Source organism: Coffea eugenioides, chromosome 8, assembly GCF_003713205.1.
Source record: "Coffea eugenioides isolate CCC68of chromosome 8, Ceug_1.0, whole genome shotgun sequence".
NCBI classification, from domain to species: domain Eukaryota; kingdom Viridiplantae; phylum Streptophyta; class Magnoliopsida; order Gentianales; family Rubiaceae; genus Coffea; species Coffea eugenioides.
In genome coordinates, this window is record NC_040042.1 from 31,345,927 (window position 1) to 31,370,321 (window position 24,395).

At 35.4% G+C, this 24,395-nt stretch overlaps 2 protein-coding genes across 3 annotated transcripts; one reads left to right on the plus strand and one right to left on the minus strand.

Annotated features, from left to right (window-relative positions):
- Window positions 1–280: 280 nt before the first annotated feature.
- LOC113781373 (premnaspirodiene oxygenase-like) lies at window positions 281–2,100 on the plus strand. Its single transcript, XM_027327291.1, has 2 exons — window positions 281–1,195; window positions 1,282–2,100. The coding sequence occupies exons 1-2, from the start codon at window positions 293–295 to the stop codon at window positions 1,891–1,893; spliced, it is 1,515 nt and encodes a 504-aa protein (XP_027183092.1). The 5' UTR covers window positions 281–292; the 3' UTR covers window positions 1,894–2,100.
- A 1,142-nt stretch (window positions 2,101–3,242) lies between these two features.
- LOC113781150 (protein RRC1-like) lies at window positions 3,243–19,091 on the minus strand. Of its 2 annotated transcripts, none has more exons than XM_027327016.1 (18): window positions 18,927–19,091; window positions 18,315–18,398; window positions 18,096–18,231; window positions 17,893–17,938; window positions 15,695–15,755; window positions 15,457–15,606; window positions 13,963–14,079; window positions 13,695–13,860; window positions 12,502–12,614; window positions 12,323–12,394; window positions 10,888–11,109; window positions 9,417–9,475; window positions 8,598–8,682; window positions 8,367–8,504; window positions 7,832–8,056; window positions 6,941–7,737; window positions 6,618–6,784; window positions 3,243–3,977 (listed from the first exon to the last, which is right to left on the minus strand). In XM_027327016.1, exons 2-18 carry the CDS (start codon window positions 18,375–18,377, stop codon window positions 3,706–3,708), a joined length of 2,889 nt encoding a protein of 962 aa, XP_027182817.1. In that variant the 5' UTR covers window positions 18,378–18,398; window positions 18,927–19,091; the 3' UTR covers window positions 3,243–3,705. The 2 variants fall into 2 exon arrangements, with proteins under 2 accessions (XP_027182817.1, XP_027182818.1); XM_027327017.1 differs by having other exon boundaries at window positions 18,315–18,401.
- Window positions 19,092–24,395: the final 5,304 nt, after the last annotated feature.

The window sequence follows — 24,395 nt, forward strand, 5'->3', positions numbered from 1 at the left end:
AATTATTTAAGTCTATCATACTTGTACTATTTATCAATCTGTCAGATGTTGACGTTTGACCAACAATATTTGACCAGTACAACTTGACAAAGACTATATGACATAGAAGTTGTGCTGGATAATTAAGATAACTAATTAAGAACTAACTCTTAAGAAAGTAACTTGTACCCTCATGAATATATGTTGTAAGTTTCTATAGTAATCCATATACCTACTGTATTAATATGTGTTTTTGTGAGTAGAAAAGGTCGTAAAGTAGTGCAAACTGCAAAGAGAGCAAGAGAGCCAAAGAATGGATCTACCCCTCAACTTCACTGCTTTCTTTCTGTTCATAGCCTTTGTTTTAACTTTGACCAAGGTATTGAAGAGATCAAAAACAGCCCAGAAACTACCACCATCTCCATGGAAACTACCTATTATAGGACATATGCATCATTTGTCAGGTTCTCCACCGCATCATGCTCTCAGAAAATTAGCTCAAAAATATGGACCTCTGATGCACATTCAGCTAGGTGAAATTTCTTCGATTGTGGTAACATCGCCCCGCTTAGCAAAAGAGATTATGAAAACTCATGATCTTGCCTTTGCAAATCGTGGAGAAACTCTAGCGGGAAAGATCATGTTGTATAATTGTTCGGACATCGCTTGCTGTCCATATGGTGACTACTGGAGACAAATGCGCAAAATATGCACCTTGGAACTCCTTAGTTCTAAAAGTGTCCGATCATGTGGATCTATTCGGCAAGAGGAGGCTTTGCATCTTGTCTCATCGATTAAGGCTCTGGCTAATGCTGGAAATTCAATTGATGTAACGGAAAAGATGTCTTCATACACAAGTGCGGTTCTCTACAGAGCAGCATTCGGCAAAGTAAGCAATGACGATCATTTTGCATTCTTTCAGCTAATCAAGGAATCATCTTCCATAGCAAGTGCCTTCGATGTTTCTGATCTGTTACCATCGTTCAAGATTCTTCATCCCTTCCTTTCGGTGAAGAATAAAATGCTAAATATCCGCTATAAGCTAGATAAAGTTCTGGACAAAATAATTGATCAGCATATGGACAACTTAGCAAGAACAAAAATAGCAACAGGTGCATCGGACAATGAAGACATAATTGATGTCCTGCTAAGAGTTAAAGAAAGCGGTGAGCTTCAAATCCAACTTACCAAGGACAATATCAAAGCTGTTCTTTCTGCAAGTGTTTAACCAATTTTTTGCTTACTACTACCATTACATCGTTTAGTCTCTTACAAATAATTTTGGCATTGACTTTGATGCAGGATGTGTTTACAGGGGGAACTGAAACTTCATCCGCAACAGTGGAGTGGGCGATGTCCGAGTTGATTAGAAATCCAGGTGTGATGGCTAAGGCACAGAGTGAAATAAGGAATGCTTTTAGAGGAAAAAACACGATTGAAGAAACTGATATTCAGCAACTGGGATACCTAAGGTCAGTGATCAAAGAAACTTTGAGGCTACACCCTCCAATCCCTTTGTTGATTCCAAGAGAGTGTAGGGAGGAATGTGAAATCGATGGATATATTATCCCTGTCAAAACAAGAGTCTTGGTTAATGCTTGGGCAATCGGAAGAGACCCCGAGTATTGGGATGATGCAGAATCTTTCAGGCCAGAGAGATTTGAAAACAGCTCCATTGATTTCAATGGAAGTCACTTTGAGTATCTACCATTTGGTGCAGGAAGGAGAATTTGTGCAGGAATTGCATTTGGTTTGGCCAATGTTGAGCTTCCTTTAGCTCTTTTGCTTTACCATTTTGACTGGAGACTTCCAAATGGCCTTGTTTCTCACGATTTAGACATGACAGAGACTGTTGTAATGACTGCATCAAGAGCAAACAATCTTCGCTTGCTGGCAACCATACATGATCCATGATCCATCCCCTGATTTGACAAACCAATCACTGTAAACAAAGTAAGGCATGCATTTGATTGGTAATATCTACAGATCTTGGCATTTGGTTGACTACATGTACGTTCAACCTCAAGGTCTATCTTTACAACCATGGTATGATAATCATCTTTCTGACAGTATTGTGATCCTTTTTGCCTTGCGCATTGCAATAATATTTTATTTTTTATTTTTTCCAAAGTTGCAAATTTGATGAGTCAGAAAGCTCAAACTTGGGTGAAGTACCAGCAATTACGACAAAACCCACACACTCTTCTACAAGTAAAAGCAATACCTAACTACATACAAAAGTCAAACAAAAGACATATATTTCAAGGGTTAGTTTAGACCATAAGCAACTTAATTAGCTCAGTTGGCCACCAGAGGATGGACTAAGTCTCTCCCTAGGCATAGGTTAGGGGGTTGAACCCTCCTGATTGCGTTTTCTCTCCAGAATCTCTTGGAATATGGACGAATGTTATTTAACTCCTTTGAACTTTTCAATAGATTAGATAGGTCTATCTCCATCCCCTTTCTCCGAGTATAGAACCAATTGTAATAATATTGTATTAAAAAAAAACAAAAAAACTTGGACCATATGCATGTCCTAATGAAGTAACAATATATCCTGTAATAACTTCATTTTCATTCTTTTTATGCATCCAAATTTCAGCGTTACCCTATAATCCGAAAAGTGTCATAATATACTCTTTAAAAATTTGAAAACATATACTTGCACTAATTTTAGTCGGCCAATTCACAGCATCAAATTTTACCCCAACATTGTGACGTCAATAATTAATCTATAACGAGATGTTCACACTTCACGCTCCGTTTGGATGGTATGATTTTTAGATGGTTTGTCTTAAAACTTTACCATAACTCATAATAGTTGTTTAAAAAAAATGCTGACATTTGTCCAAAAATACTCAAACATCCTCTATTTTTCTCCGCCACCGATATCCTATGTCATGCACTTTCATTTTGGTGTTTCTCAATAACCTGGAGGTTTTTAGATTATCACTGCTGATGGTATTTTACACCAATTTTGTTTCTTTAAATAAGGCCGAAATCAGGACACCGGAATAGAGCCTCAAATATCTACAACAAGTACTTCGAGCAGTTCAAGTTGCTTGTGCAGGTTCAGTTCTGCCCCATACAGATCAGATTAATGCTTGACCCATGTTTAGCTTACTTGAGATAACTGACACCTGGTGGAAAGAATATCATTTTGCATAGCATTTGCAAAAATTTCGAACCTACTTCCACGCTAATTCAATCAAACTCCTGTTCCCTTGAAGTGATCAAACAGATTCAAGCAATCATGAGCTCAATTGAACTATAAATCATGCCTGACGAACTCACTCTCCCGTTCAAAGTGATTGATAGTGCCATAAACTTTTGACAGAAAGACAGATGAGGCTAATGCCTGAAACAATATAGAAACAGAATTACTGAGCTAAGTACTTGTGTCATGCTCTACTAGACCGGGAGAAAATTCTAAGGCATATTTTATATAATTAATATATAAAAGGGCTCGCAACTGATATAACATCTTTCACTGAAAATCTGAGGCTATAAAAGTTTCCAAAATGACTAACATAATGATTCAGGCAGATTTCTGGAAAAAAAAAAAAGCCCGTTTGTGCCTGGAAATCGGAGAGCTCAATCTTGGGATCAGAACCATTATGCAGCACTGCAAGTTCAAACAAATGTTAGGAACCTATTTCAACCCAAGGCAAACCAAGCCCCTCTTCATTGCAACCAACAATCATTTCCAGTATCACACCTACCAACTCATTTCACCCTTCTCCTTTCCCTGCTTTTTTCTCTGTCATGATCATCCCTCTCCCTGCTTCCACTTTTTTCCCGGTCCCTTTCACTTTCTGAACCATGTCTTTCCCTTTCTCGACGTCTCTCTCTTTCTCTGTTAATTTCACTGTCCCTATCCCTGTCTTTCATAGATGATTTTCGTGGAGGACTATTACTTCGACTTCGGCTGCGGCGACGCTTCCTTACAGGTTCATGCAAATTATCTCTCTTGTCTTTTCTCTCCAAAGATGACCTCCCTACATGTTCATGCATTTATGTGGAGAGAGAAGATATTAGAAAAAGCAGCAAGGTCCAATCAGAAGACAAAAGGCAAAGAGCTAGGAAAGTACAATTAATCCACGATCAGTATTCTCTGTCTAGAAATCCAGTTTTTAGGAATCCAAAAATGCATACATAAAGCAGACAATCATCTGGTAATCAGCCACACCAAACAAGATTTTACCTTCTATCAAAACATTATCTAGGCATATATAATACAACATAATCAATGTGTTAGGAATCATATTTTTCAAAATTCTTACTCTTATAATAAAAGATCATACAGAGTGATTGTTACATATAAAACGAAAGTACTAACTCGGGTGTCATTAGAGCATTTTGCATCAATGTTTTTAAGGATTATTTTATATATAAAATGGAAGCACTAACTCGGGTGTGTCATTGAAGCATTTTGCTTCTATATTGTTAAGGATTATTTTAGATAATCTTGAGCAATAGCACAAACAATGAATTGAGTTGTCATCGTACTGGAATTCTAGAGCTTGGGAAAATACAAGGACCCTAATCGTGCTGGATTATCTTTGCTACCTATCTTGACAAGTCATAGAGTTCCCTCTTCCTTCTTGTTTCCTCATAAATGAACTGGCATTTGCCACTGAATGAAAAACATTTAAGATGAAAAAGAGAGCAGAAGCTGATGATGCAGCCGCATGCTGGAAGTTTAAGAATAAACTAAGGGATCACTTCCAAGCAAGTTCTGGTTTAAAGGACTTTGTCCATGGCAGTTCCAGGGACTAAAGATGGTTCAAGTGATACAGAATTAAACTCTCCGAGCTTAAAGACTTGATAGAATTTTAGGTCTCAAGGGGTACATTGGTCTTTTACTGGTCAGCAGGAATTCCCACCAAATGTGTCATTGAATCTTGTATAGTTATTTGATTATATAAGGAAGCTAACTGGAGATAGGAATTCTAATAATTTACAACATTCTATCTTTTAGAATATCAGGATATTCGTAGCACATATTAAACAATAAAAGTTGGGAGATAGATTGTTCCCCCCCCCCCCCCGGCACGGGGCCTTTCCCTTCTTTTTTCTGCTAGCACTGGTCGGCAAGAACACCCCTATCTTCTCCAGCATCAAAAGCTCCCTTTAAAAGTCAAACATTGTTCTGATTACAGCGGTATATCCTTGAAATTATTGGAAAGGCACCAGCAAAATCAAAAGCCAAAAATCCGGGTCTGTTTGGATTCAAGTTTTTCCCAAAATCTTGTATTTGAAATACAACTCTACAGTAACACACCCCAAATACACTAAAAAAAATAATAATAATGTAATATAAAATAAAAAATCACGATCTCGTTCTTCCTTCTCCACCCCTTGCCACCACCCCCCTGCCACCCTCCCTACCTCTTCTTCCCCCTTCTCTCCTCCCTCCCCCCAACCAACTCCTCTCCCCACTTCCTCATCCTCCTCCTCCTCCCCTCCCTCCTCGTCTCCCCCTCCTACCACCCTCCCGCCTCCCCCCGTTTCATCCCAACCCCTTCCCTCCCTCCCAGCAACCACATCTGCTCCAGATTGGACAGGGGAGGGTAGGCTGGGGCCCCAGAAAAAAGGGTGGAGGGACAAGGTGGTGGAAAAAGGGGGAAAATGACGGGGAGGGAGGAGGGGTGGGTCAAGGGGGAAGGACAGAGGGGTTACCGGTGTGGGTGTGGTTAGCGGGAGAAATGGGAGGAGAGGAGAGAGAAGGTGGGGGTGGCTGCTGGTGGTGGGTGGCAGTAATGGTGGTGGTGGGGGAGGGGGGAAGAGGGGTGTTTTGGGAAACTAGTGTCTTGAACATATACCAAGATTTTTCCCAAGACAACAACAGTAAGCTACAATAATGTTTTAGACAAACGCCTATAAAACACACCATCCAAAGGGACACTTAAAATGTTTACCCTATTTATTTTTCATCTTAAACCTCCACATCTACAAACAATCATGACAACTAACTTTCACAATTCGAGAGTGCCAGCAGATATATACTTTCTCGAAATTTTTTGCCATTTCCATTTCTTTTTCCCTCCTGGTGGGCTGTGTTCATAACAGCTCATTGATAAGTTAAAAAGAGACACAAGAAAGAGTTTCTTAAAACATGTTCACATGTAATATATTTGGCATACATTCAAAATAACATACTCATTGAAGTTGATCTTATCTTGAGCCTCATGCTGCATTCAAATCTGAGCAACTCTTTAATCTATCAGAATGCAATCAATCATCCTTTAGCATAGTTCATATGTGCACATTCAATTGATTCTACAAGACCATACCATAGGATTCACTTGTAACCGAACTATAAGAATGCATGTGTCATTTGGTATGCAGACAATTTCATCTGTTTATAGGACAAATTGTAATTTCTCCTGTTCATAGAGCTGCACACACAGAAATTAGACTAAAAGATCAAATAAAGCTTCAATCAAAGAAATCATTAAATGCTTAAAACTCCCTACAAGATTAAGCCATAGGGATTTTTACTAACAATTGTAAATACACAGTTGTGCATAGCGCATGAAGCGGTGAATGGATATTGTCATCAAACAGGCTGAACTGAAAAGGCACTAATTCTTCTAAATACTCAGCAGGAACAAAGTTATCAAAAAGCTACTTACTTCTTCCAGAAGCATCTTCATTCATATCCAACAATCCACAATCAGATAGTAATCGTCTTCGACGGCTTTCAACTTCTCTCTCAATTTCCTCTGAACTTTTTGTGCCTTGCTCTTCCAAATATTCACGATATTTTATGAGTTCAACTTCCACCCGCCTCAGCTTTTGTCTACAAATTATAAAATAGTAAAGCACCACATCAGCATATATCATCTGCAACCCTAGAGGAATTAAAATGTCAACCATACTGTCTTTGGGGCATCCACAAGAACATCTAATTAAAAGGTATTTCAGAAACTATATAATAGTAGCTTAAAGGAGTGACCTCTGTTCTTCATTCAAGCCACTTTCAGAATGTGATGAATTGCTCACATCAGTTGTAAAATCTGGCTCCTCATTCTTACCAAGTCCATCAGCAGCATTTTCGCTTCCAGAGGAAGAATAGGTCAATCCCAGATCCCTAGCACTTCCGTTTTGCTCATCATCACTCTCATCATCCTCTCTGGCCCACTTCGAGGCAGGCAAAATGGAATCATTTTTCCCTTCATTAGAATAGGAACTTAGTTCATGTCCAACAGGATTTGTTGGGAGCAAAGGCACTGCTCCTTTTCCTTTCAACTGCATCTCATCCTCATGACTATTCCATCCCGAGAATCCCATTGGATCTGTATCAACAGATTTCTCTTTCTTGCCACTAGGATATCTAGCTGAACTTGACTGACTTTGTTGATACTTCAACTCATCATCAACTTCATAGACTCGTTGTCTTTCTGCCTCTTCCAAATAAAGTAACCGTGCAACCATCATTTCTCTGCCACCTACAAGAGATAACCCATTGTGCCTACATCGTCGTTCAAGCTCACTAAGTGGAAGGTTCAAGAGCTCCTTCATTGCAGCTCCTTTCCCAATTGCCAAAGCAGCATCTTGGTTAATCTTTTCACCTTCCCCACGGTCATCTGAGCCAGTATTCTGTTCTAGCTCAGGAGCATCACCACATATAGAATGAAATGGAGTCACACCAGAATTTCCTGATCGAAGGAAAGTAGCTCTTAATCCATTCACATATGCATCGGAAAACAGAAACCAATCGGCCCATACTTGAAGAACTTTCAGAACTCGCTCCTGCAGAATGTCAATGAAAAGTGTGAACAAAACAAGTAGCCAGTAATATTCTGTCATACATAGCAGCCACTATCTTTTAACACATAAGTCTTACCTTAAGTGCCTCAGCTGTGATTCTCCCAGTTACAGAACGATACAAGTCATTGAAGCTTTCCATTATGTCAGGCAAAGTTGCCTCAAATTTGGTGCGATAAGCAGAGGCATTTTTCACCGGGGCACTACTATTGTGAAGGATATCTGAGACAAGCATAAGCCTTGCAACTTTTGTTGGTATGGGTGTTTCTTTAAGAGTCAGCGACTCGGTTAAAACTTCAACAACCTGCAGACAACAGTTCCATACAAATAAATTTGATAAAAGTCCACCATACGCCCTCCAAGGCCCACGGGAAATAAAAAGCTTAAAAATTCTATATGTTCTCTGCTTTCCAAGACGAAAATATTTCACTTCTCATTCTCAGAAATGCATGCTTGAGCTTAATACAAGTTTAAGTTCAAGTATTGCAGAACCAGATACCATCATCTGGAAGAGTGGAACTCAATTTGAAAGTCACACTCGAAAAAAAAGCTTCATCACAAGGTTTAAGTTCTTGCGTTGATTAATATGTGTTCAATGGGATCACTGGGAATACCTCTCCAGCAGCATCAGCATTATCTAGAGCGAAACCCATTGCTTCCTTTATTTGACTCCTTTCCAAAGTCAATGCACGCAGCATATCCTCAAACTCATCTCTCTGTGCATCAGTTAGTGTTCTTTCCACCTCTACACGCTGTAAAAATCAGCAGTAAACAATTTAAGAAAGATTTATTTTATAATTATGCTAGAATGATTTTTCAATTAAAATCCCACATTAAAAACGCACCCTGCTTTTCCCAGCAGCATATGTACTTCCACCATCCTTTTCATGTTCTGGGCCTTTTACAGTAGGAAGAGAAGGTGGTATCCACCTGCAAGAAAATGAACTGGTGTGCTAAGGTTTCATAGATTTCAGAAAACCCAACATCATAAGCAAGACTTTTTAATATATAATAGAAAAAGTCACAATCTCCGGTCTGTTTGAATCCATTGTTTCTTAAAAGACAAGATTTTAGACACGAAATTGCAATAACACCATAAAAAGCACCCAAGAACACACCAAAAAACAACCCAAAAAAAAAAGACAGTGGGATTCTACCATATTATCACCCCTTCTCCATCCACCGCCACCTCCCACTTCCACATACCCCTACCCCTCCAACCAACCCTCCCCCAGCTGGAGCCTCCCTCCCCCTAATGATCTGGAAGGCAGGGGCTAGGGGTAGGAGAGTGGCTGCAGGGAGGGGAGGGAGGCTGCGGGGGTCGTGGTCAAAAGATGGGGCAGGGTGGTGGATTGGGAGGAGAGGAGGGGAAGAAGGAGAGGGTCAAAAGGGTCAACACCTCAAAAAGCACTCATCCAAAAAGCTTTTGATAAACTTTTTCTACAGCAAAGTTTTCCAAGAACACCCTAAAGAACACCGATCTAAACAGACCCTAGTTTAAGAGCTTAAGCAGCAAACCTCTCGAAGATTAAATGCAACACAAGCTAAAAATTCAATTTTTCTTCAATAGAAGTAGTTCAATATCATAGAAAACAAGACAAAGCCTTCAACCCATAGAGCAATTTGGAGAAGTGTACCAAAAGCAGATGAAGAAAGGCACAAACCTGCCGCTACCAGTAATCATGATGAAGGGTTCTGTTCGCCATCGTTGCAAAGTATCCCCCTAATTGAAAACAAGCAAGCAAGAATCTTCAGTAATTCCTTAGGATCCATCATGGTAACACGAGAGAAAATTTAAATTTCAACAGCCAGGATGGCGAATATCATGTCTTTCCCGTCCTGAAAACATCCCAGACTCTTGCTATGTTCTGCCAGCAAATATGGAACGGGATAGACAGCTAAAAAGACAAAATTAACTTCTCAAGGTCGCAGCATAATCTTTCAGGCCATAACTAGATGGATCAATCTTTCCAAAAATTAAGTAAAAGAAAGTTTACACAAGAGACCTAGGTGCATGAGACATTGTACATAAAGATGATTTCCTATTACTCAACAAGCGCATTTACATATGAGTCTGCTCAGAAAAGGTCAAACTTGTTCCACCATGTTCTATGGCATGTGTTAGAAAAACCAAGTATTTATTGTGTTTAGCTATATTATTTATGATCTTTACAGTGTTAATCGATTTTTATAGATAAAAAACAACAACTAAATAGTTGCTATTGTCTCCCCTTTTGACTATGACACGTCAAAGACAGTAAGCCAAGAACCAGTTTAATTGATCAGTTGATGTCTAAAAGTTTAGCTCTTAATTGATAGATTATTATTTTTGAAAAAAAAAATGTCTCAATCTGTTTTCCCTTTTACATTATGACTATGTCAAAGCAATGGAGCCCAGTTTCCACGATTGGTTGATGTCCACTAGTTTACCTTGCTCATTTGATTGATTATTGAACAAAAAATATGATGCATTACTTATCTGTAATAAGTAGATCAAAATTTGCAGATGTCAAACCATATATTAGAAGGGCTGTTGAACAGTTTAAATTATTGGATCACTCATCGTGCCAACTAGATGCATGTAGTCAATGGAAATGGGTCATATGGACCACCACACTTTTAACATGTCTAACACAATGATACATGTTATTAAACCAAAATGACTTGTGCTAAAAGTTTAAAGCGTAATCCATCACTGACACAATCGCATATGAGTAGCATGACTACTTTGCTAATCCAATTTAGAATTCATGATTAGCTAATACTTTTTGTATCAAAAGCATGCCTAGATCATATGAATATCACGTAAGCAGGTCAGATTTACAACTTCAAAAGAATACCATATGTTAACATGCATAATCATGACATACAAATTCATTTATCATTACTAAGTTTGTACAGCAACTGAGAAATCTCATTAAGCTCTATAATCATCACATCCCATGTACCATAATCAAGGTATTCAGAGAATTAAATATACCTTTGATTTTCAACTACCATATCCTAGTTATATGTTATAAGCAACTTACGAAAAGCTATAACAAAAACAACACAACAGCTAAAAATACCAGCAACAAGAAACTCATGAAGATGGAATTGAAACCAACATCCATGTAAACAACTAAAACGATTCACCTGGGCAAAAGAATACAGCCTCCAGACATAATAAGTATGCTCCTGAGACCCAAGTTCAAACAAGAACCCAAATAGGGGATTTCCACGACCACGCTCCATTATTGCTTGTTCAAAAGCACAACCACCATCAAGAACATAGAGAGCCATGGTATCTATGACATGGCGAAGGTGATCATCCTCTGGTGGGATAACATTAATGTCAGGCACATTTGGTGTAAGAACCTGCACAGTAAGTCAAATCATCAGTGATACATACAAAAAGGTGATGACACATTTGCCTCCTGAAGTAATTTAACAGATCAATATGCTAAACATTTCATCAGTTCTTAAATAAAATCAGTATCAAATTTATCCACCAACGCATACATATATTAGGTTACCTATTATGCTAGACTAATACTCTTTTAACTTATCTAAGAAGTTCAAAGAAATCATGCTTACACAAAGCAAAGTCCAGTAGCTGTTTTCCTCGAGGAAGTAGAAACCATTACATGTTTAGCCCGATAATAATAAAGGGTTAATCAGGGCAACCTCATATTAGCACTTAGGCTGCATGATAGAAATATGAAAATAAACTCAAATTTCTGCACTCATCAGAACAATATGAGCAGCTCAAAACCAATGGCAATTATAGCCTTAAAATCATGGAAATGTTAAGTTACACTAATTCAACCAATAGGAGAGACCAACATTTAAAAAGTATCCCAGCTAAAATGAGCAACATTATTAACTGAAATGTTTAAAAATATAAAATTAAAGAGACTAAGAAGATGGATGAAGGTTCATGAAGACTAGACAATCAAGGATCAATAAAGAGTTGAACAAACCAAAAAACCAATAAAAAGTTAAGAAGTATTCCTGCTAGGATGGACAACATTAGTAACTGACATATTGAGGCACAATCAAACACATAAAAGTATAGAAACTAACAAGATGGATGAAGGTTCACAAAGATTAAACATAGTAAAGATGATTTCAACAAACCAAAAAACCAAGCTACAATGGTGGATTATAAATATTCATGAAAATCATAGGTGTACAGATAAAAAAATTCAAGCTTGCGTCCCGTTAACAAAAGTTTGGCAACACCTTTATAAGTACCTTAAAATGGATTAAATAACAGTAGACTTCTAACTGTCAACAGCTGCATCAAGTATCAAGAATGAATTATGCCAGAAAAAACTGCTTTCACACTGAACAAATTGAATTCCACAACACAGTATACAAGAGACTCCAAAGAACCAGTTGCAATTTTTAACATTCCTTTGACAAGAAAATTTTCTCAGCCATAAGACCTACACCTTCTCTTTTACCATAAAATCACCTTTTCTCCACTTGATAACAAGCTTAATTTCCTTGCTTTCCAAATGAGGGGAAGAAAATCAGTAAATACTTACAAAAAAGGGACAAACAACAGAGTATTATGTTAACCTACCAACTCAGAATTTTGACTAGGCACTGTAGTAACTGGAGGACCTGAAGGGCCAGACAAGATAACAGTGGCACCCTGTAAAACATAGAAAATGCCATCTCAGCAACTGTTTTTCAGCCCGGCAAGAAAAGGAAATACTATGTTGTGCATAAACTGGGGAGGGATGGGAAACAAAGCCAAACCTCCTTACTCCTGATGGCCATTTGACCTGGAGGGGGAGCAGGAAGTGCTTGTGATGGAAGAGCCACAGATTTACCCCAGCCAATCTTTAACTCGTATTCATAAACTACCACACCTGAGCCATAAAGAGACGATTCAGTCTCTTTCTCTTCCTCTGAAAAAGGTATGAATAAACAGCATACTAGGCAGCTCATGCAAGAACTGAGTCCGGTAAATTGCGCAACAAAGTAAAAACTCAAGGTACATTAGAGTAAATTAGAATTTATCCCACTTGGAGTGGGTTGTTGGTTTTATACTCCAATTGTTGTAACATGAGAACCATTAACTTCTAACCTGAGGTCTATCAAATCAATCAGTAACAGAGGCAGCACAGAATTGGGGATCCCTAAAAGAAAATTTACATTTTAGGAAGATTGTGGAATGTGTAAATTATCCCAGGCAGAGTGGCGGCATTCCACCTGATTGTACCTCTTCACAGCCTAGTAGAAGCCTAGAATGAAATTTCACAATCATGGCAGCTCCGTATACAAGCTAGCTTAAGCTAACTAAATTTCTATTTTCTTCTCTAAACCCCACACCTGATTATTAAAAGGTTCTGCAAGGCACCCCAAACGCAGCTGGCAGTATAAATACATTTTATAAGTCAATTAACAAAAGTTGAATTCAACAAGATGCATGAAATTAATGGATGTTCACCTTCAAGAGCCATGAAACACTCGCAGTTATGTCCTCAATATTCACTTTACTTACTAGTCTATATTACTTAAATATGATGACCATGAGAATAAAAAGATTACATGAACAATAAACAAATATCCGTGCATAAATAATTGGCAAAACTATTAGCAAAACAACACAAATCTTTTTACATCCAGTTTTGGGTATTTGGACTCCAAAGGCAAGTTGCCTTTTTGGCAATCGAATACCACGACCAAATGGGTTATACAATGGACAACACCTTAACCAACCAAACCCTTTCATTTACATAGCCAGATATTCTACGTGTCAGGGTTTACAGTTTTAAACAGAATGGAAATGATCCTCGTCAATTAACCTCTTAAAAGAAGGTCTGAAATTGCGTACAAGTTTCAAATGGCGAAAGTAAAAAAAATGCTCTTCTGCAGAGCCAACTTCTTTAACAAGAGATGCAATATAAAGTAAAATTCGAAAAACATTATAAATAAACCAAGCAAACCTTGCATTTCATCCTTTGCAGCTTGTGCATCAAGCCTATTCATGAAAGCTACAAAACCACAGTTCCTTTGGCGTCTACGCTCCTCCTCTGTCCTAGGCCACATTATTTTCACACTGGCAATAGGTCCAAATCTTCCAAAAGTCCGCAAAAGGAAATTTTCATCAACCTAACATCATTAAGGATCATATTTTCTTTAAACAGTAGGATCACAAACCACCATACTAAAATTATAGTATCGAAAAAGCCAACTTGATAACAAAAAATTTACCTGAGGTGACAAATTTCCAACATAAAGATTTGTGGTCTGTGGGTCTCCATCATCAAATGATCCAGGCCTTCCACTTGGATCAAAGTCATCTGGCAGCTCATCGAACCGGCTAGATGGCTGTCAAAAGAATATTTGGGCTATGACTTGTTGATTTCTATTCCAAGCGAGACATTCTATACATGCACAATTAAATCCCAAAAAATCTCACAAGCAGAAAAGCTAATCAAATCAGTACCCCGCACCAACTCACAGACAAAAATGATTTTTACATAGCACATATCATGATAACCACCTCTGAGACATGGAGGCTTCCATAAATTTTTCAAAAAAACAAGCCTCACATTTTGTTTTCAACTGTCTTAACAAGTTGACATTATTTCTTCACGCCCAACTATTAAGAGGTTCTGAGACATTAACATATAACAGTTCATCTCCATCATCTTTGAAGTCAGATGGCATTCCACTGTTGCTCCCTCTTCAACACTGGCAGCAAAACATTCCATATTATCCATATTCAACTGTTCTACGAAACTCCTAACTCAAACTGTTTTACAAAATTGCGTGGATGATGACACCTGATAGATAAGATAAAAGCTTCTGATGCAAATCATCCATTGGATGTCGAATTACATAGGAAAACCATCAACAAAGGCAGTTTTCACATCCTTTCTTTATCCACAGTACTTTCAGCCTCTCTTCCCAAATAATTAATCAATTATATGCTGCTCATTGCCTCAGGACATGTCCTGGTTCTTTAAGTGGTAATTTTAGTTCACCTTTTCAACAGCTATAGTTTGGTCCAGTCCTATCACTTCTTAATAATAGATATTTAAATTTTGAAGTTCATCTCATATGGTGATTGCAGAGAATATACTAACAGTTTTACAAACACCTAGTACGCATCTAAATAAATTAATTAAAAAAAAAGTGGCACATATGCCACTTTCACTCAGATAAAGTTGACTGAATAAAATAATGCAAACAACCTAGAGATTTCAAGTAATTATCAACACTTCCTAAGCCTTGATTAATGAAAACACAAGTTTTGAGTAAAGTCAGGGTAAAAGTCATTCAAATAGATATAGGGGGAAAAATAGTTATAGCAAGAATCCCAATTCATTTATGATCTTCCCTTCAGATTAGTTACAAAGTAAAGTATGATAATCTTCCTGTGTTTGCACAACATCCAAGAAAAAAATCTATCCAATAAAAAAGTACAGTTAAATAAGGCCACAGTCAGCAATTCACTAGCTTTGACACATGCATTCTCCTCGGCTTCCACAAATAAGGCAACATGAAACAGTAAAGGAATTCAATCAAGATAAGAGTGCCACAGAAAACAAAATCCAAAATTAGACATCAAATGGTTCATCAAACTAATTGATAAAACTTTGCCAACAGGAACTCCATTTCTCACTTCATAAAAAGACCTGAAAGTTTGACTATAAGACCTAAAATTTCCACTTCATGAACAGTATCTGTAATGCTCCTTACTGCAGAATTATCACCATGGCGAGCATCACGCCAGTGTTCACGCTCTTGGTTTCGCCTTTCCCTCATTTCCTGCTCATGCTTCAGCTCCTCCATAAAATGGTCAATGTTCCTTGACTTCCCCTTTTCTTTTTCCCTTGGCTTCTCCTCCTTCTGCAATATTAAAAGCAAACAAAAAAAAGTCATATAAAAGCATACAGGCACTGCTTCCCAAGGAAAAGCATCCTCCTTAAGCACTGACCTTCTTGTCAAATTCTTTACCCTTGGTAACCAAAGGAGGTGGTATGAAAGATGGGACATACCTGCAGAAAGATGAAGCAGAGTCCAACACTATGCTACAAATAACCTTGTTCTCAAATAATCATTGAAAAAATGTGAATGAAGCCAAAAATCAGATCTAACAACTCATCTTTCAGCATGTTATAATTCAATAAAGCAGAAACACATTCCCATGGCTATAAATATTTCAGCACAATGAACACATAAACCTAGTCAACTACAAAAGCAAATACGTACAAGTAACATGTTCCACCAGAAATTTTTTTAAAATTTTTTGGTTAACCCAGTGAAATATTTAGCGTGTAGCTTTTCAATCTTAAATAAAGACGTTAAACGCAGCAAGACGATCTCATATAAAGGTGCCATTCTACTAGGGTGTCTCCATAACATCACCTTGTGCAAAGTAAAGAGAGGGTAGATAAGGTGAGTCATCAAAGAGGTATTATCATAAGAGTAAAGAGGGTGTCTTCAAAATGCAGGTAAGCATATAAGTATCTTAACATGGTTTTCTAAAGCAACCCTGTTATGAAACTTTACCATTGGATTTGAACATTCATCAAAGCATAGCAAAGAAGCTTGGAAACATGGAAAGAAGTAAGAACATCAAAAAAAATAGATTTCAAGAGATTAGAAAACTTGGAATGTCTATAAGGCCTTTTAGGAGTCTCAGCAGTGGAAGCTCAATTGATGTAATCTAACAATCAGTAAAGCAAAAGCTCAAGTAATGATATGCAACTTCCACTTTGCTAAAAACTTATTATAAGGCTCTGGCAAAAAAGACTGAGAAACCCCACTTCAATTTAATGAAATGCATCCATTAGTAAGAAATGAAGCCATAGAACCAAATAAAGAGCTTAACAACTCAGACCGCAAAATGAACAGTAAATTTTGCTTGGGAAAAAGTAAAAACTGCTAACAAAATAACCAACATTCCTCTAAGATACAAAAAAACTACACTTACACACTCTTGTTTGATAACTTATTCACTGTATTTGAGGTAGATACTAACGTGTCATATAGTTTAATCCTCTCTAACATGATCATTATTATGCGGAATAAGCACAACTCTACTTAGGCTGTCCAATATCTCCTTTTAACATATTCTCTCAGTATTAATGTTGACATTTGGCTGATCTACAGGCTTTTAAAGGATAAAATGGCCGAATATAAAGAAAATAGGTATGTTGTTCTGCTAGTGGATTCCAATTTCATAGAGAACGGATCAACTACCTCTGTCTCTCTCTCTCTCTCTCTCTCTCTATATATATATATATATATAAAGTAGCAATTCTTAGTTTATGTGCAAAAAACTTCTAGATATACTACAGTTAAATGGGAATAAAGGGGACGTACAATACAAGATATCAGCTAAGATATATCTAAAGGAAAATTTGGAGAATCTGCACATGGACCATACCCTTCTTAGCATGTAAAGAAAGTGTTAATTTCAAGTAAATTTCTGACAAAGATAAATTAGCATACAATAACGGACAGTAGGACATCATCTTAGACTAGGTTGACATTGCCTGGGCGGGGTACACAGAATAATATGACATTGTAAGAATTTTACTTGCAGCAAGAAGGCATCCAATTTGGAGAAGGGTTGCTACACTTAGACTACTTAGCCAAACAAAAAGACAGGCAAACCAGAATAACTATATTAGTTCAATCAAAAACTCATCAGCAAGCAAAAGAATCTCTTGAACAGCACTAGAGACATTGGACGAGAACAAATACCCTAAACAGGTTCAATTGAACAAAGGTTGAAGTAGAAGGAACTATTTAAAACTGAAACAACTAACTCTGGAATTTTAACAGGCCAAGAAAGGTGTTATAAGATTTAAAATTTCAAATTTTGCATCATAAAACAATATAAAAGTTAACCTAAGTTCAGCAAAACCTCGCCTCCCGATTAAGCTAAATGCAAAATTTTAACTTCTTTACACGCCTATACATAAAAGTCATTGTTTCACTATTTCCAACTAATAGGCTACAAATGCAAAAAAGAAGTAAACTTATTAATTGCAAATCAGGAGTTACATTTTACAAGCTCAAAGCAGTAAAATCTGCATCCGATGATATCATCACCAAAAGAATTTTGTATTCAGCATGCCTTATCTAAGAGCATTGCAATATAGGTGATCAAAAGCATTTGTTTACCTACTCCCCTTCTTTAAACCAGAAACCTCATCTTTGGAATTTCCACCTGCCATCCGTGAATGAATAAAAAAGGCCCATATTTTTATTAACACATCCATATAAAAGGAAAAGATTCATTTATTCCATAGCGAGTAAAAGAACTACAGTTTATATAAACAAAGAAAGTACTAAGAAATTAATACAAAATTGTCTTTGCAACGGACCTTCAGTATCAGGCTTCATCCTCTCATTGGGATTGATCAAGCCTCCTCTAACAAATGCCTTAGAACCAGGCGTATTATCTGCTTGAAATGATTCCACAAACTCTTGATATAAACGAGCCGTTTCATCCTCTGCTCGCTATAAGATGCACATATCTTTCTTATATAAGTGGAATACAACATACACAGTAAAATAAAAGTAATCAATGTAAAGACTAATACTTTTTTCTTTGCTTCTTCTTCTTCTCTATGTTTCTGAAACGGAGTCTTCTTCCGTGCACTCATGCTTCTTCCCCAATTCACTAGCTGCTTTAGACAACAATGCAGCGCACAGATTAGACACTTACAACCACCCCAAGGGGAAAAAGGCCAAAAAATGGAAACCCACAACTACAGTAACTAACAGGAACATAGAGTCAGTGCCCAGCCCATTAATTCCAAGTAACAGAAAAGTTAAATCCTCAAAACAAGAATAAAAAAAAAAATTACACCACCTAAAACCCTAAAAGTGACAAAAAGTGACACCTACAAATACTAAGACCAAAACCCAGGATTGCAATTCCAAAACATGGGCTTCTTCTTTTCCCTTTCTTTTTCGTTTTGGTTCTATAAACTCTACACCTCCAACAACACCTCAAAATGCAAAACCTTCCTTTTTAGACAAAGATAAAACCCCAATTTAAAGGTCTTTATACGTAACTTAAGTGTTTCAGTCCCTCTCGAAAAACCCTTGTACTTTTCTCCAATTTCTCCTTCACAGCTAATTCAAATTTGGGAAAAATCTAGATATATAGCCAAAGAAATGCAGAAATAACACATAGTGAAAGAAGTTACCACGAGAAAGATCTCGACGGCGACCTATTAGGGATGACTCAGTGAGGTTTGCGAGAATTCTTGGCACTGTAAAAAATCTAATCAGAACCTGAATGGGGAAGGAAGCAGGGATGCGAAGAAGGGTCCAATGAAGGCTAAAGGCCAGAAGGGAACGCTTGGGGTACTTTAGATGTAATTACAATGATGGGGCTCGGAGGTTTAATGTATGTAAGATGTACCACTATCAAGATGGATTTCAGATATACCTTATTAATGCGGCAAATGAAGGCACTTGGGGGCTTTTTTACCCCATATTGTAGGGTGAATCTCGAAAGATACGAAAGATCTCCCTCCAAGCCGTACATATGACTTTCATCGAATACGGCTTTTCGTAAAATTCTATATGTATTTATGAGATCGAGTATGAAATTCTGTTTACTCACTTTAAATTGAGTATTCCTTTCCTTTAAAGTGAGTATTCTTTTCCTGCTAGGATTAGAAATCCTGTATTTTTCATATCCATACGATTGAGTCCTTAGGTTTTCGAAATAGTATAAAAAGAAGTGCTTCGAATCATTGCTATTTGACTCGGACCTGTGGGTTGGGGAAACTTTTTCTCGTTAGTTATAAGTATTATATAATATAGATTAGTATATATAATATAATTAATATTATTAATTATACATGTCTATTAATAAAAATTATCAATTAGTTATATTAAATTTATTAATATATTTATAAAAATTTTCTAATTACACTTAGTATAATAACACTTTTTTTCTAAAAAAAAAACAATACTGACTTAGTGATTGTATTTATTTCAAAAATGAAAACTTGATTACTTTATCTGTATTTGTTTCATCATGTTGGATTGTATTCAAATAGTTTTTGTTTGATTGTTTTTATGGATTTCAATTGTGAAATTATAATAGATAATAACTTGGTGATATGGTGATATTTTAGTCCTTAATTATTTGTTAAAATTTGATTACAATGAAATTTTATGACAAATTTTTATTAACTTGGCTGCAGCGCTTGGGGGGGGGGGGGGAAGAGAAAGTAGTGGCCTGCCTGCCCGTTGCCATTCCTACAAATGATGACATTGGTACTCAAAAAAATGCTCCAAACAGTTCATCATTTCTCATTGTTTCTCAAAACAATGTTAAAGTCTATAACCTGAACTCTTTAACAATTTAAGGTGGCGTTTGGTAAGAGGGTTTCGGAATGGAAAATTGGAATAAACCCCATAATTGTTGTTTTGATTACTACTATCGGAATTGAAATTTCGGAATCATATCTAAAAATTTGGAGTTTCCCAATTCCCTAGTGACCATGTGGGTTTCGGACAAAACCCAAGTCTGATTCCTAACTAATTTATCAAAAACTAGGGCTGCAATTGGAGCACCCGTCTCGCGGGGGGTTAATAGGGTCGCGGGGGGAGGGAGAAGGAATTTTTTTGCCCGCTTAGAAACGGGGCCCACCCCTCCACCCATTAAAAAATTAATATATAATTATATACATAATATATATTATAGTTATAATAATTAATTATATAATATATTTATAATAATAAATATATTTATATTTATAATTATTACATACACATATATATTGTCAATATAATTATAACTATAATATATCATTATATGAATATATAATATATTATATAAATATATATTATAATTATTATAATACACATATATATAGTCAATATAATTATAATTATAATATATCATTATATACATATATAATATATTATATAAATATATTATAATTATTTAATTAAATATAATTATAATTATATAATATATATAATATATAATTATAATATTATATAATAATATATTTATATTATTTATAAATATATATTATGTGTATATAATAATTCATTATATAAATATATATTTATATTTATATTTATTATTATTAATATATTAATATATAATAATTATTATTATAATTATAGTATATGTGTATAATATAATTATAATAATTATTATTATTATTGTTATTATTGTTATTATAGTATAATAATTATTATTATAATTATAGTATAATAATTATTATTATAATTATAGTATAATAATTATTATTATAATTATAGTATATATAATAATTATTTTTATAATTATAGTATAATTATAATCATATATATTTATATAATAATATTAGTATAATTATATTTAATTATATATAATATTTAATTTAATTAGTTACAAACTTATAATAATGATTTTATTAGTTATATGTATTATATAATGTATATTAGTATATGTAATATAATTGATATTATTAATTATACATGTTTACTAATAGAAATTATTAATTAGTTATACTAAATTTACTAATATATTTAATTAGTGAAAATTTCTTATATCCCATTTCGAAAGAGCCAACGAACCAAACATTAATTGTAGTAATGATATGCATTCCTGGTACTGAACCAAACAGGTATAGTGGAATGATTGACTCCATTCCAAACCCAGGATGAATGATCCTAAATGCGAATCCGATTCCAAGGAGCGAACCAAACGCCACTTAAATATCAAAAAAATTACCCTCAAGGCATAGGCCTTATTCTTGTTTGTTTTAGATTTTACAAATTTTTTTATGGAAAGTGATTATAAAGAATAATCAAAATTAACAAAAACTAGTTTTCGAGTGATTATAGGATTTAACTTTTTATTATTAAAAAATATATATTCTAATTATAAATGCAAACAAAAATGTATTAAAAATTGATTATTCAAAATTAGAATCTATAGTCTGCTAAAATAATTAACTGAGAATAAGCCTAGCTTAATGACCTTTTTGCATTGTCTTTATGGAGATGACCACATTATCGACTGCAAAGTCTTAATTAAAAAAAACCCTCCAACAAGTTTAATGTTGTAAAAATCCACCTAAAAGATACTAAACAAACCCAAAAGCAGTAAGCCACTCCAACACAAAAATTATAGTCTTTTACTCAAGGACTATTAAACAATTGATCATTGCCGTTAGGAATTTCCTACATCATTATTTATATAACAATTTAAGACTAATTTAGGAGTAGGAAAAACTAAGTAAATTCAGGAGATAAAGTAGCCAAATTTACTAAATAAGTATATAGAGGGGTATATTCATCTCCTAAAATATTTTGTAGGTTTTTGTGTCAATTCATTAAGCGAAAAAAAGCAGAGTGCGTAGAGTTTTTTTTTCTAGAGTGCTAATCTCATTTGCCACTAATACTGATTTGAAGTTTTGGTAATTCATCAAGTTCTTTTTTTTGGTATTAATAATTAGTCAAAAATATCTTTTGCATTCCGCTGAGAAAACTTACTCCTTCCAACCACAAGCCTTTGGTCCAGTGACTACAAAGAAGGGACTTTCATACAATGCAATATAGGTTGGGGAGTTTAGTGTAGGTTGGGACTTCAAGTTCCTTCTTCCTTCGGTATAGGTAGGGAAGTTTAGTGTAGGATGGGGTGTATTACAATGCAAGACTTCTAACAACTATTCTCTCATACAATGGTGCACTGATATAATTTGGAGGTCGCTTACTCCGTTTTAGATTCCCAATGATCTAGTTGGGTATGTCTAGCTCCTTCTCCCTAGTAAATGAGTCATTGTAAACAATTGCCATTTTGCCCAAAAAAAAAGAGAAATCTAACTCCTCTCAGATCATATAAACAAAAAAAAATCTTAGAGGTTAGAGAGAGGTTGAGGATGCAACCCAAAACTTTCGATTGTAATGCTCCCATCCTACCAAACAGTCACAACTCTATTTGTCTCTTGAAAGGCATGCTCAAACTTGATCATATGAATTTGCTAGATTAATAATATGCAATCAATCATAGTAGGAAAAAGGATACGTGAGTCAAAGAAATTGTTGGCTATTAAATCTAGAATAACTTTCGAATCAGAGAGATTAGCTTTAGAATCAGAGTGAACAATAATATGAGAAATTTTCATTTGGACTACAAATTACAATCCATCTGTTAATGCCCATTATCCAATCACCATTATGGTCACAAATGGTTCCACGAGTTCCTACTTTGTGTTAGGAAATTGATTTAATTTTTTTAGGCAAGTTCTTTATTTTATGTGAAAATAACTAGTTTTCTAATTGTTTAATTACTTGAAATAGTTGTCAAGTTATTTCCTATTTTGTATAAGTTTAAAATTAGAAGTTATTTTTATTCTATGTAAGTTTTGGAATCCATAGTTATTTCCTATTGTTATTTGGTCTTGGACAAGTAACATTCTCTATAAATAGGTAGATTGGCATTTTACAAAGACACACAAGAAAATAGATGAGAGGGTTATATAAAGTTTGGGTTTGGAATTTAAGTTGTAATCTTGTAATATTTTTCTCTTATAATAAGAACAAGTTTTGTCTCCATGAATGCAGGTTTGGTGATTAAGCCGAACCATACAAATTCTTGTGTGACACTCATTGTTTGTGCTAGTTTTTATTTTTTATTAAATTGTTGATTTTGCATATCTCAAATAGTTGGTCCGACACCTTAACAAGTGTATCAGAGCTCCGTTGGTATTCTGGTTAACTATTTGAGATTGAGTAATTGATAGCATACCATAGCGTTTGGAAATATATAATTTTCAATGCAACCGTTTAATAGAACTACAAGTTTCACCCTTTGGTAACAAAAGTGAAAGATGTTCCAGTTTAATAGGACTTGTCAAAAGCATTGAATGGTAAGAACAAAAAGCTAAAGAGTATGAAGGATGAGAATAGTTAGATGCAAGGTGTGTGAGTACGATTTGACTCTATGTTGCAAAGAATAACATAAATAGTGTGATAGATGAGGAAGATTCAGCAATAGACCTCTAGAAAAATTAAAAAAGCTTTATCTCGCTAAGAACTTATCTAATAAATTGCATCTGAAACAGCAACTTTATAGGCTAAAGATGGAGGATGGTGGCAGTCTCATAGATCACATGAATATGTTTAATAGAATTTTGGATCAACTCCAAAGGTTGGCATGGAATTGAGAAAGAAGATAAGGCCCTTTTACTTCTTACCTCAATCTCTAATTCTTACACAAGTGCCATAATGACCTTGTTGTATGGGAATGACACTTTAGAATTCAAGAATGTGCTGTCAACTTGTTGGATCATGAAAAATAAAAGAAGGCAAACCAAGATGTGACATAAGAAACTACATTAGTTGCTTGAGGTGAGAATAAAAGAGAAAAAAAATTTGGCGGTGAATCTAAGGCAGGTGGTTCAAAGGTCAACAAAAAGATGGAGTCCGGAGCTATGATTGTTATGAGTTTGGTCATATTAGAAGATATTGTCTTTATTGAAAGAAAAATGATGAGAATGAGCATGATAATGTTGCCTGATATGTATCAAGTAGAGATATTTCCACAATTTCCAAAGGTAATAATACTTCTTCCCATAATGGTTGAATTTTAGATTCTAGATGTATTTCACATGTTTGCTCTAAGTTAGACTATTTTGATATTCTCGAAAGAAAGAATGTAG

Excerpts from the sequence above, each read along its gene's own strand:
- LOC113781373 (XM_027327291.1), top strand. The coding sequence starts at position 293 with ATGGATCTACCCCTCAACTTCACTGCTTTCTTTCTGTTCATAGCCTTT. Across the intron at positions 1,196-1,281 it reads ATATCAAAGCTGTTCTTTCT|GATGTGTTTACAGGGGGAAC; the intron begins GCAAGTGTTTAA and ends ACTTTGATGCAG.
- LOC113781150 (XM_027327016.1), bottom strand. The coding sequence starts at position 18,377 with ATGAGTGCACGGAAGAAGACTCCGTTTCAGAAACATAGAGAAGAAGAA. Across the intron at positions 12,395-12,501 it reads TGGCCATCAGGAGTAAGGAG|GGTGCCACTGTTATCTTGTC; the intron begins GTTTGGCTTTGT and ends TATGTTTTACAG. Across the intron at positions 11,110-12,322 it reads CTAGTCAAAATTCTGAGTTG|GTTCTTACACCAAATGTGCC; the intron begins GTAGGTTAACAT and ends CTTACTGTGCAG.